At 40.1% G+C, this 20,733-nt stretch overlaps 1 protein-coding gene across 2 annotated transcripts in view; it reads left to right on the top strand.

Moving 5' to 3' along the window:
- Nucleotides 1-20,733, top strand: part of NEDD4 (NEDD4 E3 ubiquitin protein ligase) — a 166,907-nt gene that overhangs the window by 49,282 nt on the left and 96,892 nt on the right. For both annotated transcript variants that reach the window (XM_050799784.1, XM_050799785.1), the window contains one exon: nt 19,881-19,934. In XM_050799784.1, coding sequence (XP_050655741.1) covers nt 19,881-19,934 — 54 coding nt within the window. The remainder of the gene's footprint in view (nt 1-19,880; nt 19,935-20,733) is intronic.

The raw sequence follows: 20,733 nt of genomic DNA, 5'->3' as shown, positions 1-20,733 counted from the left end.
CCTGCAGGTTTTGCAGGCAAATAGTGCAAGCTGTTAATCTCCCATTCTGGGGTCTGGACAATAGTGGCCCACTTCTCACAGCTCTACTCGTCAGTGTCCTAGTCGGAACCCTGTGTGGGGACTCCAGTCCCACATTTGCCATCCACACTGCCCTAGTAGAGGTTCTCCATGAGGGCTCTGCCCCTGCAGCAGACTTCTGTCTGGATAGCCAGGCATTTCCATACATCCTCTGAAATCTAGGAAGAGCTCCTAAGCCTTAGCTCTTGTCCTCTGCACACCTTCAGGCTTAACACCATGTGAAAGCCACCAAGACTTATAGTTTGAACCTTCTAGAGCAGCAGCCTGAGACATATCTGGGCCCTTTTTACCCACAGCTGGAGCTGGAGTGGCTAGGACTCAGAGAGCAGTGTCCCACAGTTGTGGAGGGCAGCAGGGCCCAGGGCCTGGCCTGTGAAATCATTCTTCCCTTCTAGTCCTCTGGGGCTGTGATAGGAGGAGCTACCACAAAGGTCTCTAAAATGCATTCAAGGCATCTTCCCCATTGTCTTGGCTGCTGTGAACATTCAGCTCCAACAGCTGGCTTGAATTCCTCCCCACAAAATGGGGCTTTCTTTTCTACCACTTGGTCAGGCTGCACATATTCCAAACTTTTATGCTCTGCTTTCCTTTTAAATATAAGTTCCAGTTTCAGATCAGTTCTGTGAATGCATATAAGCATATGGTTAGAAGTGGCCACATCTTGAACACTTTGCTGCTTAGAAATTTCTTCTACCAGATACCCTAAATCATCTCTTTCAAGTTCAAAGTTCCACAGATTTCTAGAGCAGGGGCACAATGCTGCCAGTTTCTTTGCAGAAGCATAGCAAGAGGGACCTTTATTTCAGTTCCCAAAAGATTCCTCATCTTCGAGACCTTCTCAGCCTGGACTTTCCTGTCCATATCACTATAAGCATTTTGGTCACAACCATTCAACAAGTCTCTAGGAAGTAAGTTCTACCTTTCCGCCATCCTCCTTTCTTCTTCTGATCTGTCCAAGCTGTTTCATTCTCTGCCCGTTACCCACTTCCAAACTTGCTTCCACATTTTCAGGTATCTATATAGCAATGCCCCACTTCCCAACACCAATTTTCTGTATTAGTTTGTTCTTGCATTGCTATAAAGAACTACCTGAGACTGAGTAATTTATAAAGAAAACGGATTTAATTGACTCACAGTTCCACAGGCTGTACAGGAAGCGTGGCTGGGGAGGCCTCAGGAAACTTAACAATTATGACAGAACGTGAAGGGGAAGCAGGCTCATCTTACATGGCCAGAGAAGGAGGAGGAGAATGAAGCGGGAAGTACTACACACTTTTAAGCAACCAAATCTCATAAGAAGTCACTCACTGTCACCAGAGCAGCAAGGGGGAAGTCTGCCTCCATGATCCAGTCACCTCCCACCTGGCCCCTCCTCCAACATTAGGGATTACAATTTGACATGAGATTTGGGCAGAGACATAATTCCAAACCATATCAGATACCATACAAACACCAGAAAAAATATGCTAACGGTTGTGTTAACATCACCCAAATTAGACTTCAGGACAGTCTTGCCAGAGACGAAGAGGGCATTTCATGATTATAAAGGGTGAATTCAACAAGAAGACATACAATCTGAAATGTGTATGGACCTAGTAATAAATCTTTAAAATTATGAAGTAAAAATTGACAGAACTAAATAAATAAACAAATCCACAATAGTTGATTTTGTCACTTTTCTCTTAGTAACTGATATAACAACTAGACAAAAAATTTAGTAAATACATAGATGATTTGAACAACACTAGCAATCGAGTTAACCTATTTGACATGTATAGAACACTACAGCTAATACCCAAGTGTATATTCTTTTTATATGCCCGTGGAACATTTACCGAGATAGACCACATATTGGGCCATAAAACAAGTTTCAATACACTTAAAAGGATTGAAATTCAACAGGATTGGTTGAGCGTGATGGCTTACGCCTATAATCCTCGCACTTTGGGAAGCTGATGCATGCAAATCAATTGAGGTCAGGAGTTTGAGACAAGCCTGGCCAACGTGATGAAACCCCGCCTCTACTAAAGAAAAAATATATACAAAAATTAGCTGGGTGTGGTGGCATGCACCTGTAATACCAGCTACTTGGAAGACTGGTCACGAGACTCACTTGAACCTGGGAGGCAGAGGTTGCAGTGAGCTGAAATCGCGCCACTGGACTCCAGCCTGGGTGACAAGAGTGAACCTCTGTCTCAATAAAAAAAAAACAAAAAGAAAGAAATTTAACAGGATAGGTTCCCTGATCACAACAGATTTAAGTTAGAATTCAGTAACACATGTATATATGTATCACAAATGTTTAGAAATTAAGCAAGTTTCTTTTGAATAAACCATGGATCAAAAAAGAAAATATAAGGAAAATTAAAAAGCATTTTAACTGATTGATTGTTAAAGCGTAACATACCAAAATATGGGCTGAAGCTAATTCAGTGCTTAGAGATTAATTTATACCTTTAAATACTTATATATAAATGAAGAAATATTCAAAATCATTGATCTAAGCTTCCACTTTAAGTTCTTTAAAGAAAAAGAAGGAAAAAAGTAAGAATAGAAATCAATGGACACAAAGTAGAGAAAATAAATAAAACCAAAGATGGATCTTCAAAAAACTTAATGAAATTGATAGATGACAACTGGCCTTGTATGAGAGAGAAAGAGAGAGTACTCAGATGACTAATATTAGGAATCAGAGGAGGGAACTTACAGATACTTTTTTTTTTTTTTTTTTTTTTTTGAGACGGAGTCTCGCTCTGTCACCCAGGCTGGAGTGCAGTGGCCGGATCTCAGCTCACTGCAAGCTCCGCCTCCCGGGTTCACGCCATTCTCCTGCCTCAGCCTCCCGAGTAGCTGGGACTACAGGCGCCTGCCACCTCGCCCAGCTAAGTTTTTGTATTTTTAGTAGAGATGGGGTTTCACTGTGTTACCCAGGATGGTCTCGATCTCCTGACCTCGTGATCCGCCCGTCTCGGCCTCCCAAAGTGCTGGGATTACAGGCTTGAGCCACCGCGCCCGGCCTACAGATACTTTTTAAAAGGTAATATTGTAACTAATTTTATGCCGGTAATTTTAACAACTTAGTTTAAATAGATAAATTCTTATAAGCCAAAATATACTAAAACCAATATAAGCAGAAATAGAAAATATGGATATCTGTTAGAGGAATTAATGTTATAATTTTTTTAAATTAAGGTGTTTATAATTTTAAAATCTTACTATTATTTTTGATGATCGTATTCTCCTATTAGAAAGAATATTTGACCTGGCATGGTGGCTCATGCCCGTAATACCAGCACTTTGAGAGGCCAGGGTAGGCCCCCCAAAAGTTTAAGATCATCCTGAGCAACATAGTGAGATCCCATCTCTACCAAAAAAACGACCCTCTTCACAAGGCATGTGGCATACACCTATAGTCCCAGCTATTTGGGAGGCTGACATGGGAGAGAATACTTTGAGCCAAGGAATTTGAGGATACCCTGGGCAGCATAGTGAAACATAGTCCCAAAAGAAAGAGACAGAGATAGACAGAGACAGAGAGAGAGAGAGAGGGAGGGAGGGAGGGAAGGGGGAGGAGGGAAAGAGGGAGGGAGGGAGGGAGGAAGGACTACTTTGGAATTAAAGATATTAATGAGAAAAATAAGAAAGTCATTTAAACAAAATTTTAACTGATTTATTGGGGGTATAGTTCATATAGAAAAAGCCTGCACATATTTAATATATAAGGTTTGATAGGTTTAAAGATATGCATACAGCTGTGAAACCATCACCACAATAAAAGTCATAAACATATCCATCACCTCCAAAAGTTTCCTCCTGTCACCCCCTTTTTTGTGGTATCTTGATATCTACCCTCTTCGCAAAGGTTTTGGTGTACAATGTAGTATTAAACCACCATTCTACTCTCTGCTTCTATGAATTTGACTATTTTAGATACTTTTTGTGAGTAAGATCAGTATTTGTTCTTCTGGGATTAGCTTATTTCATCTAGGGTAATGTCCTCAAGGTTCATCCATTTTGTTGCAAATGGCAGGGCTTCCTTTTTGAAGGCTGAATAATATTCTATTGTATGTATATGCCACATTTCCTTAATGTATCCTTCAGTGGGTATTTAGGTTATTTCCATATCTTGGCTACTGTAAATAATGCTGTAATGAATGTGGGAGGGCAGATAACTTTAATTGCAGTGATTTTATTTCCTCTGGCTACATACCTAGAAGTGGGATTGCTAGATGACTGGTAGTTCTATTTTTTAATTTTATGGGGAACCTTTATACTGTTTTCTATAGAGGCTGGACCATTTTACATTGCTACCAATAGTGTGCGGGGATTCCAATTTCTCCACATCTTCACCAAAACTTGTTACCTAAAAAGATCTAAAAATTTTTGTAATAGTCATCCTAACAGGTGTGGTTTTGATTTGCATCTGTCTGATGATTAGTGATTTGTGAGCACCTTTTTACATAAAGGGTAGGCTGTTTGTCTTTGGAGAAATGTCTATTCAAGTATTTAGTTCATTTTTTAAATTGGGTTCTTTGTTTGTATTAGTCCGTTTTCACACTATGATAAAGATACTACCTGAGACTGGGTGATTTATAAACAAAGGAGGTTTAATTGACTCACAGTTCCACATGGCTGGGGAGGCCTCAGGAAACTTACAGTCATGGCAGAAGATGAACGGGAAGCAGGCATCTTCTCCACAAGGTGGTAGGAGAGAGAAGAGAAAGTGAAGGGGGCAGAGCCCTTTGTAAAACTGTCAGATCTCCGGAGAACTCACTCACTGTCATGAGAACAGCATGGGGGAAACTGCCCCCGTTTTTGTTTTGTTTTGTTTTGTTTTGTTTTGTTTTGTTTTTTGAGACAGGGTCTCACTCTGTTACCTGGTTGGAGTGCAGTGGCACATCATGGCTCACTGCAGCCTCAGCCTTCTAGGCTGAAGTGACCCCCCACCTCAGCCTCCCTAGTAGCTGCAAACACAGGTGCAAACCACCACGCCCAGCCATTTTTAATTTTTTTTTTTTTTGTAGTGCCTCACTGTTTTACCCAGGCTGGTCTCAGACTCCTGGATTCAAGTGATCCTCCTTCCTTACCCTCCAAAGTGCTGAGATCATAGGCATGAGCCAGTGTGCCTGGGAGTTTTATTTGTTGTTGTTGTTGCTTGTTTGTTTTTGCTATTGGGTTATATTAGTTCCTTTTATATGTAATTTTGAAGTTTGGAGATCACCTTTTTATCTTATATATGGTCTGCAAATAGTTTTCCCATTTTGTAGGGTGCCTTTTCACTTTGTTGTTTCCTTTGTCATATAGCTTTTTAGTTAAATGTAGCCAACTTGTCAGTTTTTGCTTTCATTGCCTGTGTTTTTGGTGTCACCCAAAAAATCATTGGCATTGTCAAGACCAAAGTCAAGAAGCTTCTCCTCTGTTTTCTTCTAGGGGTTTTACAGTTTCAGGTCTTGTTTGTGTCTTTAATTCATTTTGAGCTGATTTTTGTGTTTGTTTTAAGATAAGGGTCCAATTTCTTTCTTTTGCATGTGGATATCCAGTTTTCCCAAGCCATTTGTTGTTTTTTTGTTTTGATTTTTGTTTTGTTTTGTTTTGAGACAGAGTCTTGCTGGAATGCAGTGGCACCATCTTGGCTCACTGCAACCACCACTTCCCAGGTTCAAATGATTCTCCTGCCTCAGCCTCCTGAATAGCTGGGACTGCAGGCATGCGCCACCACGCCCAGCTAATTTTTGTATTTTTAGTAGAGACAGGGTTTCACCACGTTGGCCAGGATGGTCTTGATCTCTTGACTTCATGATCCTCCCACCTCAGCCTCCCAAAGTGCTGGGATTACAGGTGTGAGCCACTGTGCCTGGCCACCATTTGTTGAAGAGACTGTCCTTTCCCCTTTGTGTATGCTTGGCACCTGAGTCGAAGATCATTGAACTGTATTTCTTGGGTTTGTTTTTGATCTATCTATTTCATTGATCTCTGTCTGTCTTAATTCCTGTATCAGACTGTTTTAATTACTGTAGCTTTGTGATGTATTTGGAAATCAGGAACTATTATGCCTCTAGCTTTGTTCTTCTTTCTCAAGATGCAGGGTCTTTTGTAGTTCTGTATGAATTTTAGGATTATTTGTTCTATTTCTATAAAAAATACCATTGGGATTTTGATGGGTGTAGCATTGAATTTCTAGATTACTTTGGATAGTATGGACATTTTAACAATATTAAGTTCTTCCAATCCATGAACACGGGATATGTTTCCATTTATTTTTGTCTTGAAAGAAGGCTATTTGTAATTGACAAATCAGGATTAGGACTCTACTGCCATTTCCTTATTTTGTATTTTATTTTCCATAACTTCATTACTACCAAATGTTTTAGCTAGTAACATTTACCAAATATTTACTTCATTTTTGGGATCATAGGTGGCACGTTTGTTTCAATTAGATATTTTGCTAATTTATTATAAGGATAACTAGATAAATTTGTGTGGATCAATGCTAATTCATTATGCCTAGAAAAAAGCTGAAAACATATGGTGAAATATCTTCTCTACAAACGACATTATTATGTGTGATCCTCTGTTTTCCTCTTTGTCATTTATATCATTTGTATATAGCCCAGAATGTTTTCAACTGAATGTATTCACCATAAAAATGTCTGTTGAGATAAATATATTACAGCAAAGCATGGTTCTTGGGCATTCGGCCAAATGGAAATTGTGGTCAGAAGTTGAAGGCAGCTTTTATGTCTTTGAGAAAACATGAAGTTCAAAAAAAGTTTTTGTGAAAAACTGTTATTGACAAGTTAACACAAATGGGAAACTCCAAGTTGAAGTTAGTGCTCAGTAGCAAATTATGGCCAGGAGTGGTGACTTATGCCTGTATTCCCAGTGCTTTGGGAGGCCGAGGAGGGTGGATTGCCTGAGGTCAGGAGTTGAAGACCAGCCTGGCCAATATGGTGAAACTTCATCTCTGCTAAAAATGCAAAAATTAGCTGGACATCATGGCGCATGCCTGTAATCCCAACTACTCAAGAGGCTGAGGCAGGAGAATCACTTGGGAGGCAGAGGTTGCAGTGAGCTGAGATTACCCTTTTGCGCTCCAGCCTAGGTGACAAGAGTGAAATTCTGTCTCAAAAAAAAAAGTAAAAAATAGCAAATTATAATTAAAATCTACGCTTCACATGCTCAGAGGGAAAAATGTACAACACATTAGGTGCACTGCACATGTTATTTGCTCTATGCATAAGAATTGTGCACGGGCATCTGAAAAAGCCTCACCCCATTTCCTATATTCTGCAGGTGCTCTGTGTATATTTTAAGCATTCATACTCAATATATTAGATGTATATAATGTATATGTGTAAGTGTATGTTTATATTATGTTATAGAAGTAACGTAACTTATACAAGATAGATTTTTTTAAATAAAGAGAAATGAAAATCAGCCATGATTTCATCTCTATAAAACCACCACTGATAGTATGCTCTTCTGGGATTTCCTATGTGGTTTTTTTTTTTTCTTTTGTATTTTTATGGATAGGGAAAAAAAAAAAAAAACTTACCTACATATGCGCACAAATTTGGTGTGATATTTTTCTAACCTATTTCTCAGGCATTTTGATATGCTTGTTAATGAGATGGCCACAGTCCCTACCCTCAATGAAACTTACTGTCTAGTATGGACCAGTGTGAACAGGTAACTCAAAATTATTATCAGTGTGCTGAGCGTTATGGAAGGGAAAACAATGGTACCAGAGAGTAAATGCAGGGATGGGGGATCACTTAGTCTAGGAGGTTTAGGAGGGACCTCTCTGACAAAGTGTATCGTTTAGGATACTTTCAGCTTCAAGTTATAGAGTCGAAGTAACAACGAAAACTGCCTTACACAATAAGCATACTGGTTAGCTCTAATCATAACAAGCATAGAAGAAGGTTGGTCATTGCAGCAGGTGAAAGAAGTCATGCTTGACCCAGCTTCTGTGGGATTCTCTTGGCTTGCTTGCTCTCTCTGGTCACAGATACTTATAGCAGTTCCAAAGACATGATGATGTCCAGAGGCTGAAAAGGCAGAGCTTTTTGCTGAGTACCTCTCTCTCGCTCTCTCTTTTTTTTTTTTTTTTTTTTTTTCTTTTATACAGAGTCTCACTCTTGTCACCCAGGCTGGAGTGTAGTGGCGCGATCTCGACTCACTGCAACCTCCGCGTCCCGGATTCAAACAATTCTCTTGCCTCAGCCTCCCAAGTAGCTGGGACTACAGGCGCCCGCCACCACGCCCGGCTAACTTTTTGTAGTTTTAGTAGAGACAGGGTTTCACCATGTTAGCCAGGATGATCTTGATCTCCTGACCTCATGATCTGCCCGCCTCGGCCTCCCGAAGTGCTGGGATTACAGGCGGGAGCCACCGCGGCCGGCCTTTGCTGAGAATCTCTTTAAAAAAGTGAAGAACCTTTTTCCAGAAGACCCTCCAGAAGACTGGTCTTTTCCCCTTGGGCCAGAATTGTGTAATGTGCATATTTCCTACCCCATTGTTGGTGAGGAAAATGGTGTTACGCTAAGGCTTAGAGGAATCAAAATTCAGCCCCTGGGAGAGAGGAGTTGCTGTCTATCCCTGACATACATAGTCACCCAATATTTGAATAAAATCATAATTCTTTTAGCTAGGAAGAAGGTGGGAGACCCCATCAGTGCAGCAGTAAGTAAATTATGATACATTCATACAATGAAATCCTAATCTGCTGTTTAAAAAGAGGCAGGTTTATATGTTTTTATAGATAATTCATTCCAGATTATATTAAAGGAAGGAAGAAAAACGCAGAACAAGGCCAGGCACGGTGGCTCATGCCCATAATCCCACCACTTTGGGAGGCCGAGGCGAGTGGATCACCTGAGGCCAGGAGTTCAAGACCAGTCTGGCCAACATGGTGAAACTCCGTCTCTACTAAAAATACAAAATTAGCCAGGCGTGGTGGTGAGCGCCTATAATCACAGCTACTTGGGAGGCTGAGGCAGGAGAATCGGTTGAACCCGGGTGGCAGAGGTTGCAGTGAGCCGATACTGTGCCACTGCACTCCAGCCTGGGCAATAGAGTGAAACTCCATCTCAAAAAAAAAAAAATGCAGAAAATTGTATATAGGAATATACTATTTGTGTAAAACCAGAAAAATTTTTAAATGCTTTCTTGTATGCTAGTATTTTTAGAAAATAATTCCGGAAGGACCTAAGAAACTGTTTACAGTATTTGCTCTGGGGGGTGGGACAAAGGTAAGACAGAGATTTATAATTCACTATATATCCTTTTTTACTGTTTTGGTTTTTTCTCTGTGGCCATATATTTACAATTTATTTTTATATTTGTTGATTAGAGATAATTATTTGCATAAAGAAATAAAGTGGAAAGACATAAAACATTTAAATTAAAATGCTGGAATACTTTCTATTCATATATTGTTTTATGAAAATACTTGTCTAATTCATTTAATTTTTTACACGTTTTATTTTACAGTGTTCTTTTTTTTTTTTTTTTTTTTTTTGAGACGGAGTCTCGCTCTGTCGCCCAGGCTAGAGTGCAGTGGCCGGATCTCAGCTCACTGCAAGCTCCGCCTCCCGGGTTTACGCCATTCTCCCGCCTCAGCCTCCCAAGTAGCTGGGATTACAGGCGCCCGCCACCTCGCCCGGCTAGTTTTTTGTATTTTTTAGTAGAGACGGGGTTTCACCGGGTTAGCCAGGATGGTCTCGATCTCCTGACCTTGTGATCCACCCGTCTCGGCCTCCCAAAGTGCTGGGATTACAGGCTTGAGCCACCGCGCCCGGCCTTTACAGTGTTCTTAAAACATATGCACAGAAAACTTGTGCGCCAATGTTCATAGCAGCATTATTCGTAATAGTCAAAAATTAGAAACAGCACAAATAAATGTCCATCAACTGATAACAAAATGAGATATATACATATAATGAAATATTATTCATCAATAAAAAGGAATGAAGTACTGATACAAGTTACAACATGGATGAACCTTGAAAACATTGTAAGTGAAAGAAGCTGTATTAGCCCATTCTCACACTGCTCATAAGATATGCCTGAGACTGGGTAATTTATTTATTTTTAATTATCATTATTATTATTATTTTGAGACAGAGTTTCACTCTTGTTGCCCAGGCTGGAGTGCAGTGGCGCAATTTTGGCTCATTGCAACCTCCACCTCCTGTGTTCAAGCAATTCTCTTGTCTCAGCCTCCCAAGTAGCTGGGATTACAGGCGCATGCCACCACATCCAGCTAATTTTGTATTTTTAGTAGAGACAGGGTTTTACCATGTTGGCCAGAATGGTCTCGAACTCCTGACCTCAGGTGATCTGCCTGCCTCAGCCTCCCAAAGTGCTGGGATTACAGGCATGAGCCACTGCCTCCAGCCAAGACTGGGTGATTTATAAAGGAAAAAGTTTTAATTGACTCACAGTTCAGCATGGCTGGGAAGGCCTCAAAAAACTTACAATCATGGGGCCGGGCCCGGTGGCTCACAACTGTAATTTCAGCAGTTTGGGAGGCTGAGGGGGGTGGATCATGAGGTCAGGAGATCGAGACCATACTGGCTAATACGGTGAAAACCTGTCTCTACTGAAAATACAAAAAATTAGCCGGGCATAGTGGCGGGCGCCTGTAGTCCCAGCTACTCGGGAGGCTGAGGCAGGAGAATGGCGTGAACCCAGGAGGCGGAGCTTGCAGTGAGCCGAGATGGCGCTACTGCACTCCAGCCTGGGAGACAGAGCAAGACTCCGTCTCAAAAACAAAAACAAAACAAAACAAACAAACAATAAAACAACTTACAATCATGGTAGAAGGGGAAGCAAACACATGCTTCTTCACATGGCAGCAGCAAGTAGAAGTGTCAAGAAAAAGGTGAAAATCCCCTTATAAAGCCATCAGATTTTTTTTTTCATACTTTAAGTTCTAGGGTACATGTGCACAACATGCAGGTTTGTTACATATGTATACATGTGCCATGTTGGTGTGCTGCACCCATTAACTCATCATTTACACTAGGTATATCTCCTAATGCTATCCTTCCCCCCTCCCCCCACCCCACGACAGGCCTGGTGTGTGATGTTATCCTTCCTGTGTCCAAGTGTTCTCATTGTTCAATTCCCACCTATAAGTGAGAACACGTGGTGTTTGGTTTTCTGTGCTTGAGACAGTTTGCTCAGAATGATGGTTTCCAGCTTCATCCATGTCTCTACAAAGGACATGAACTCCTCCTTTTTTATGGCTGCATAGTATTCCATGATGTATATGTGTCACATTTTCTTAATCCAGTCTATCATTGATGGACATTTGGGTTGGTTCCAAGTCTTTGCTATTGTAAATAGTGCCACAATAAACATACATGTGCATATGTCTTTATAGCAGCATGATTTATAATCCTTTGGGTATATGCCCATAATGGGATGGCTGGGTCAGATGGTATTTCTAGTTCTAGATCCTTGAGGAATCGCCACACTGTCTTCCACAATGGTTGAACTAGTTTACGGTCCCACCAACAGTGTAAAAGCATTCCTATTTCTCCACATCCTCTCCAGCACCTGTTGTTTCCTGAATTTTCTATGATTGCCATTCTAACTGGTGTGAGATGGTATCTCATTGAGGTTTTGATTTGTATTTCTCTGATGACCAGTGATGATGAGCATTTTTTCATGTGTCTGTTGGCTGCAGAAATGTCTTCTTTTGAGAAGTGTCTGTTCATATCCTTTGCCCACTTTTTGATGGGGTTGTTTGATTTTTTTCTTGTACATTTGTTTAAGTTCTTTGTAGATTCTGGATATTAGCCCTTTGTCAGATGGGTAGATTGTAAAAATTTTCTCCCATTCTGTAGGTTGCCTGTTCACTCTGATGGTAGTTTCTTTTGCTGTGCAGAAGCTCTTTAATTTAATTAGATCCCATTTGTCTATTTTGGCTTTTGTTGCCATTGTTTTTGCTGTTTTAGACATGAAGTCCTTGCCCATGCCTATGGCCTCAATGGTATTGCCTAGGTTTTCTTCTAAGGTTTTTATGGTATTAGGTCTAACATTTAAGTCTTTAATCCATCTTGAGTTAACTTTTGTATAAGGTGTAAGGAAGGGGTCCAGTTTCAGTTTTCTACATATGGCTAGCCAGTTTTCCCAGCACCATTTATTAAATAGGGAATCCTTTCCCCATTTCTTGTTTTTGTCAGGTGTGTCAAAGATCAGATGGTTGTAGATGTGTGGTATTATTTCCGAGGGCTCTATTCTGTTCTATTGGTCTATATCTGTTTTGCTACCAGTACCATGCTGTTTTGGTTACTGTAGCTTTGTAGTATAGTTTGAAGTCAGGTAGCGTGATGCCTCCAGCTTGTTCTTTTTGCTTAGGATTGTCTTGCCATTGCGGGTAAAGGCATCAGATCTTATGAGAACTCAGTCACTATCATGAGAACAGCATGAAGGTAACCACCCCCAGGATTCAATTACCTCCCACCAGGTCCCTCCCACTACACATAGGGATTATGGGAACTACAATTCAAGATGAGATTTGGGTGGGGACACAGTCAAACCATAACAGAAGCCAATTACAAAAGACCATATATTATATGATTTCACTTACATGAAATGTCCAAAATAGGCAAATTTATGGAGACAGAAAGTAGATTAGTGGTTTCCTGGGAAGGTTGAGGGAAAATGAAGAGTATCTGTTAAAAGACCCAAGGTTTCATTTTGTAATTGTAAAAATGTGCTAAAATTGTGATGATGGTTGCACATTCTCTGAATATATTGAAAACTATTGAATTGTATACTTCAAAGGGATGAGTGTATGCTATGTGCATTATAGCTAGTAAAGCTATTTTAAAGATGTACCTGTATTGTTTGTTCCCACAACCACTGGCAGAATTTTCAGGAATATTGCTTCAGGTTCTTTATGAACACAATAGAATCATATACTTATCAACACCTTTTTTCTTTTTGGAAAATTGGATACTCTTTTGGCAACTTTTTTCCTCTGTTGTTTTATGCATTTATAGACTAATATAGTTATCCTTTTTTTCAGTAAGTCTATCGCTGATATTTTTTTTTCTGCTTTTACCTTTTCTTAAAATATCATGTTGTAAACTGTTTTTTGTGATTATAGTTTTACTTCTATCTTTAATAAATTTAAAAAAATCTTTTGAATTTGCACATAGTTTTAAAATGAGATAGTATAAAAGGGCTTGTAATGAAAAACAGCAAATTCTAGTGCTCTGTCCTCCCTCCTGTTCCTGCTACCCACTTTTTAACTGTTTCTGTTTGTTACTCTGATCATATTTCCCATATTATTAAAAAGCTCATGCATGCATGTTCCAAGTCGATTTCCAACTATGATAGATGAATAAATAGCCAACTTACGTTTGGCCATTCATAGGATTCTTGCGTAAACATAATTTTTCCTCAGAAATTTGAAGACATTGCTTTATCATCTTTTACAATTGTATTTTGTATTTCTGTTGAAAGATATGATACTTGTTCCTTTTATCTCCTTTCCTTCTCTTTCTGTGAAAATTTTTAATAATTATTTTATACCAGTGTTTTAAAATTTTACAGTGATATGCCTTGTATGTACAGTTTTTAAAATCCATTGTGTTAGGCCTTTGGTGAATGGATTAGTCCATTCTGATGCTGCTAGTAAAGACATACCCAAGACTGGATAATTTATAAAGGAAAGAGGTTTAATGGACTCACAGTTCCACATGGCTGGGGAGGCCTCACAATCACGGCAGAAGGCAAAGGAGAAGCAAAGGCATATCACACATGGTAGCAGGCAAGAGTGTGTGCGGGGGAACTCCCATTTTTAAAACCATCAGATCTCGTGAGACTTATTCATTACCAGGAGAGCAGTATGGGGGAAACCACCCCAGTGATTCAATTATCTCCACCTGGCCCTGTCCTTGACACGTGTGGATTATTACAATTCCTGTGAGATTTGGGTAGGGACACAGCCAAACCATATCAGTAAGCATTTCAGTCTAATGAATACTGTTTCTCTTCAACTCTGGACATTGTGTGAATAATTTCTTTAATGATTTTCTTCCCTCTGTTTGTACTACCATTTGGGGATTCCAGCTAGTTGAGTGGAAGGTCACCTAGAGTGATTTTCTGTTCTTCTCAATCAGAATTCCTCCTGTGAACCACAGAATCAGAAAATGGTTTGAGTAACTATTTTCTCACATCTTCCAAGGCTCATCTTAACAAGTACCATTCTAGATACATGAGAGAAGTTAATAGATAACATACAGTGATTGTCTAGGACAAGGGTCAGTGGACTTTTTCTTAAAGGGCCAGATAGTAAAATATTTTGGGTGTTGTAGGTTGGGAGGCAAAATCAAGGTTATGGTTATAGGTATTTATATATCTATCTGAAATGTAACCATTTAAAAATATAAAAAATATTCTTTTCTTGTGAGCCATTAAATTAAAAAGTAGATTGCTGGCTGGATTTAGCACACAAGCCATAATTTGCCCAACCTCTTTTTTAGGGCATTAGGGGTTAATTCTTTCACTGAATCTATTCAAAAATCCTCTTTTTTATTTTCACTCATTTCCCTTCAACTTAGCTTTTTATTTTACCTTTGGGGAGATTTCCACAAATTTTTCTTAAAGTACTTCTATTTTAATTCAACAGTCATTTTTCATTCCAGCACCTCTTTTTTGTTTTCCAGTTCCCTTTTTTAGTATCTTGTTTTTGTTTTATGGACGCAAGACATTCCTAAATGTTTCTAAGGATACTCCTTATAGTTTTTAAAACTCTTTTCTTTTGTTTCCTAAATTACCTCTTTTTCCTTTGAGGACAGTTTTTCTAATTTGTACGTTCGTGATCCCTGGTAATCTAGTCATACTTAACAGTGATAAAATAGAAAAATCATCTGTTGTTTCTCTAGGTAAAATGCATAAACGTTTAACTATTACATGTTACATTTTTAGTTACCATTTATATTTTGTATATTAAAACTGATGCTTATAGGAACAGAAAACCAACCACTACATGTTCTCACTTATAAACGGAAGTTAAACATGAGTATGCGTGGATACAAAGAAGGGAACCATAGACACCGGGGCCTGCTTGATGGTAGAGGACAGGAGGAGGGTGAGGATAGAAAAGCTACCTGTTGGGCACTGTGCTTACTACCTGGGCGATGAAATAATATGTACAACAAACCCCCACAACACACAGTTTATCTATAGAACCAACTTGTACATGTACTCCCAAAACTAAAATAAATTTTTTTTAAAAAGGAAAAAAATCTGATGCTTATATTTTCATTAAATCTCCTCCTGAAAATAGACATAAAGAGAAGATCTCTAATAAGAGGGTATGTGTGCACACGTGCCCATGCGTGTGTGTACATGTACCATCCAGAGGCAAAGGTGGTATTTGAGACATTCTGTCATTAGGGTAGTTGCCCCTTTTGCTTTGACACTCTGTTCTTTTGGTGGTTTTCAGCTTCCTCTGCCATCCATCATCACTTCCATCCCCGCTTCATCAGTCTGCTAGGTAACTGTTGAAATTGCTCAGCTGCTGATGGCCCTGTCATCTTCTTTGCTATAATGGTTTTATGTCTTTTACAAACTATTGCCTACGATTTAAATAGAATCTCCCAAGAGAGAAGATAAGTGTTTATGTTCAGATTGCTAATTTTTACTTAGTATTCTCACTACACATTTTAAACTGTATTTTTACATTTATTATGTGCTTCTGAAATACAAAAAGCAACACGAATAAGTCATTTGTGGTGTTTATAATTCGGCAGGGAGATATCACACATATGCCCAATTAACTTTAATAAAAAGAAAAAATGCAGTAAGTCTGATCAACTACTTTGAAAACAGGAGTAGTAGTGAATGGGGAGGTCAGGCTCTAGGGAGAGGTTGGCATTTGAGCTGGGCTTGAATGATGAGCACAATGTAGACGTGTAGAGTGGAGAAGGTGTTGCAAGTGGATAGACCTTAACGTGCACAGAAGTACAAATCAGAAAATGCAAGAAGCAGTTAGTAGTGAGTTTCCAGTGCGATTACAGTATGGGGTAGATATATATTTGGTTGGGCAGGGGGACATTTATAGGACACAAGGCCAGAAAGGCAAATCGGACTCAGATCATGAAGGATCATTCCATACTCAGGCATTTGGATTTTGTTATTTAGACCACTGGGGACAACTTTTAAGTAGGGTGTAAAGATGGCCTAAATGTCTTCCAGAGACAGATAAGATAGGATAGGCCAGGCCTGATGGCTCATGCCTGTAATCCCAGCACTTTGGGAGGCTGAGGTGGGTGGATCACCTGAGGTCAGGGGTTCGAGACCAGCCTGGCCAACATGGTGAAACCCTGTCTCTACTAAAAAAAAAAAAATTACAAAAAATTAGCCAGGCCTGGTGGCACGCCCCTGTATTCCCAGCTACTTGGGAGGTCGAGGCAGGAGAATCGCTTGAACCCAGGAGACGGAGGTTGCAGTGAGTTGAGATTGCACTACTATACTCTAGCCAGGGCAACAGAGTGAGGAGGGGAAAAAAAAGATAGTTGAGGTAGTGAATCCTGTTACGAGCTATTAATTACAGCCTGAACCAGGACAGCAGGTTAGTTTCTTAGCAATATTCATTAAACATCGGCAGTGTCTGCTAGGTATTTTGATAGACGTTGATACTTCGGAGGTTTTTCCTCAAAATGGTTTCTATAGCCCTGTCTCCCTCCCTATTCCCACTGGGGCCATCCTGAGCAAAGCTCTACTGACTCCATGCCTGAGTTACTAGGGCTCCAGCTCCTGTAGACACCAGGGTCTCTCTCCAGCCCAGTTCATTTTGTGCATCACTGACAAAATAATCTTCAGATGTGACCTAAATTATGTCATGTCTCCTTTTAAAACTGCTTTGGTCCCCCTACCAATCAAGTCTTAACTCTTCTTGTGGATGTCAGTGTCCCCACCCTGGCTCTACCCTAACTAACCAAAATTTTCTTGCCAGTCTCTAATACAGAAATATTCTTGCGAGGCCATGACGGGAGGATCACTTGAGGCCAGGAGTTCAGGATCAGCCTAGGCAACACAGTGAGACCTTGTCTCTACAAAAATAATTTAAGAATTAGCCGAGCGTGGTAGTGCATGCCTATAGACCTTCAGGAGGCTGAGGTGGGAGGATTGCTTGAGTGTGGTTGCACTGAGCTGTGATCGCGCTACTGCACTCCAGCCTGGGTGACAGAGTGAGACTCTATCTAAAAAAAAAAAAAAAATTGTCAGTCTCATTTCCTTAGAACATGCTCATTCTGTCCCCGTGCTGCCTTTTCTCATGTGACTTTGCCGTGCATGTTCTCTATACCTTTAAATTCTTCCCATCTTTCAAGTCTCAGCTCAGTTGCATCTCCTCAAAAGTTCTTCTACATCTTTGAAAAAAGATTGTCTTACACTATTTTGTCTTTCCTTTTCGTTTTTTGAGACGTAGTCTCACTCTGATGCCCAGGCTGGACAGTGCAGTGGCACGATCTTGGCTCACTGCAACCTCTGTGCCCCAGGTTCAAGTGATTCTCCTGCCTCAGCCTCCCAACTAGCTGGGATTACAGGTGCCTGCCACCACACCCAGCTAATTTTTGTGTTTTTAGTAGAGACAGGGTTTCGCCCTGTTGGCCAGCCTGGTTACAGACTGCTGAACTCAAGTGATCTGCCTGCCTTGGCCTCCTGAAGTGCTGGGATTACAGGCATGAGCCACCGTGCCCACCCTTTTTTTTGTGTGGGGAGGGAGGGACAGGTTTGCACTCTGTTTTCCAGGCTGGAGTGCAGTGGTGCGATCTCGGCTCACTGCAACCTCCGCCTCCCAGGTTCAAACGATTCTCCTGCCTCAGCCTCCCTAGTAGCTGGGACTATAGGCACGTGCCATGACATCCAGCTAATTTTTGTTATTTTTGTAGAGATGGTCTCCCTATGATACCCAGGCTGGTCTCCAACTCCTGGGCTCAAGTGATCCTCCCGCCTCAGCCTGGGAGTGCTGGGATTACAGGTGTGAACCAGCACATCTAGCCGTCTGAACACTATTTTTCCATCCCCATGATGTCTAGCCTTATGTTTGGCATGTCTATCCTCAGTTACTCCATGGTCACAATATGGCTGCAGGAGTGCCAGCTATCCTAACCACATTTCAGACAGGAAAGATAAATGCAAGGGGCAAAAGGGACATCTCTCCCAGCTGAATCAGCCACCTCTGAAAAGCTCTCCCAAGGAGTGACTGGCACTAGGGTGGCTTCATTGGTTGCCCCTAGGTACAAGGGATAAATTTCTAGATAGGCATATTCAGGGTCTCCATGTTAAACAATTCCAGAGAGCACCATTCACAAAAAATATATATAAAATAGAACAGATTATTCAATATCTTTATCTGGGTTTAATATATATACATATGTATCATATACATACACAGTATGTATGTGTATTTTTACATATGCATATTGTATATGATACAGTATACATATGTAAAAGGTTATCAAGCTGTATAGTTAAGATTAGTATACTTTTTTCTTCTTCATCCCAACATTAGTATACTTTATACTTCACTAAATATATGTTGTACTTCAGTTTTCAAAAATTAATGATTTCCTCAAGAGGTGTCCAGTGTGGTGAGCCTGGGAATGTGGCTGTAGGTAAAACTAGGGTTATGTTCTCAGAAGGAAAAGTAGACACTGAGTTAGGTATCTAGAAATCTTTGTCACAAGTATAGGACTTTTTTCTACCAGTACTTTTGACATGTACACCAATGTTTTAAGATACCACAATGTTCAATATAATATATGTATTGTAGGGGAAAAATCAACATAAATATGAATATGCTTCTTCATTTTAAACTCTGGTACAAAAAAGGTATTAAAGATTGCCTTTCTGTTTGATGTCACATAGATTTTTATTTTGATATTGAAACATTCCTACAAGAACGAAAGCATTGGCTTTGAGAAATAAAATATTGCTTGTAAATTTTACAAAATTTAAACCTTAAGTGAAAACTCAGTGTATACTTTTGACTGCTATGTACTTTATATAGTAAAAGCAACATGTGATTTTATTAAGTCAATAATAAAAGGATTCACAACACTAGTTTCTGAAAAATAAATGTCCACTTTGGGTCGCTCTACACTAATAAATAAAAAGCAAGTAAATAAAACTGATCATAAGATGTCAAAATCTAGTCTGTATTTTTAAGCATTTGCAAACATTTAAGTAATCTTTTGAAATTTTCTTTTACTTCCTTTCGTTCTATTAGAAAAATCTGAAAAATAACCAAATTCACTTTGTTGTTGTGAAACTACTAGAAAATGAGTGACACATGACTAGTCTGCTCTTACTTCATGTAATTTAAAATACATTCCAAATCATAGGAATTAGCAAATGGCAACATATTTTTGTTTGTTTTGTTTTGTTTTGTTTTTCTGGAGATGGAGTCTCTCTGTGTCACCCAGGCTGGTATGCAATGGCACAATCTTGGCTCACTGCCATCACCATCTCCCAGGTTGAAGTGATTCTCCTGCCTCAGCCTCCCAAGTAGCTGGGACTACAGGCACATGCCACCACACGTGGCTCATTTTTGTATTTTTAGTAGAGACGGGGTTTCACCATGTTGGCCAGGCTGGTCTCAAACTCCTGACCTCAGGTGATCCACCCACCTCGGCCTCCCGGAGTGCTGGGATTACAGGCATGAGCCACTGCACTCGATCAAATGGCAGCATCTTTAAGCATTTATTTCTCAGTGTCGGTGGGTTGATGTTTACTTGTTTTTAAATAAAGATTGTGTTTTTCTTACTTAGGTTCATCCTCAGCAGCACCGGCTTCTTTTTGAAGTGTTTGATGAAAATCGATTGGTAAGTTATATTGTGCTTGTGTGAAATATGAAGTAAGGGTACGTTTCAGGAGAGCAGCCAGGGGAAGTGGGTAGGCAATCTGGGATTTGAGAGACGGGTTGTGGGTGGTTATGGAGACTCTGCGCAAAATGGTGGGGGAGATAGAATTTGTTTTCTTCCTCCTGGTGCTACTCGCTCCCTTTCCATTCTCCTCCCAAGCACCTCTTCTGATTGCCGACATATCATAAGGTCTTACTGAAGACCTCTTGTGACAGGAGAGGACAGAAAATCAACCTCTTTGTCCTGCCTTCCCTCTCACTCGTCCATGACCCCTGGTTCCGAGTCCATGGCACTGGGAACCTTCGCCCGGAGTATCCTTCAGTTGCGCCTCCTCACTACAGTGGCCTTTCTTAGGGTTACCCATATCCAATGGACATCCTATCCACTCTCTCACCCCCACTCTTCTACAGAGGAAGTCTGTCCTTTTTACACTGATAAGGAATGAGCAAATAAAGTTTTCTCAAGGATGGCCAGCTCTTACAGAAGCAAAAAGCAAAGTTAAACCTGATGTTCTTTTTACAAAATGATTGTCCTGATTTCTGAATTCCTAAAGACTATCTTAAAGTCCTATTCTTTTCCTAATGTTGTCTCTGAGGATCCAATCTCAAACCCTCTTCTTAGCAGCTTATATTTATATTTTAAACCTGTAAGATTTGAACAGGTAAGTATACAAACAGTGTTATGTGTGCAAAGCTTATCAGTTACAAGCACCAGAAAAATTAAACAGTTTTGTTCCTTTTTTAGCTAACAAAGAAACTAG

Source organism: Macaca thibetana, chromosome 7 (genome assembly GCF_024542745.1).
Source record: "Macaca thibetana thibetana isolate TM-01 chromosome 7, ASM2454274v1, whole genome shotgun sequence".
NCBI lineage: Eukaryota > Metazoa > Chordata > Mammalia > Primates > Cercopithecidae > Macaca > Macaca thibetana.
The sequence above is the reverse complement of the archived record's forward strand: the minus strand, read 5'-3'. Positions and strand labels throughout refer to the sequence as shown.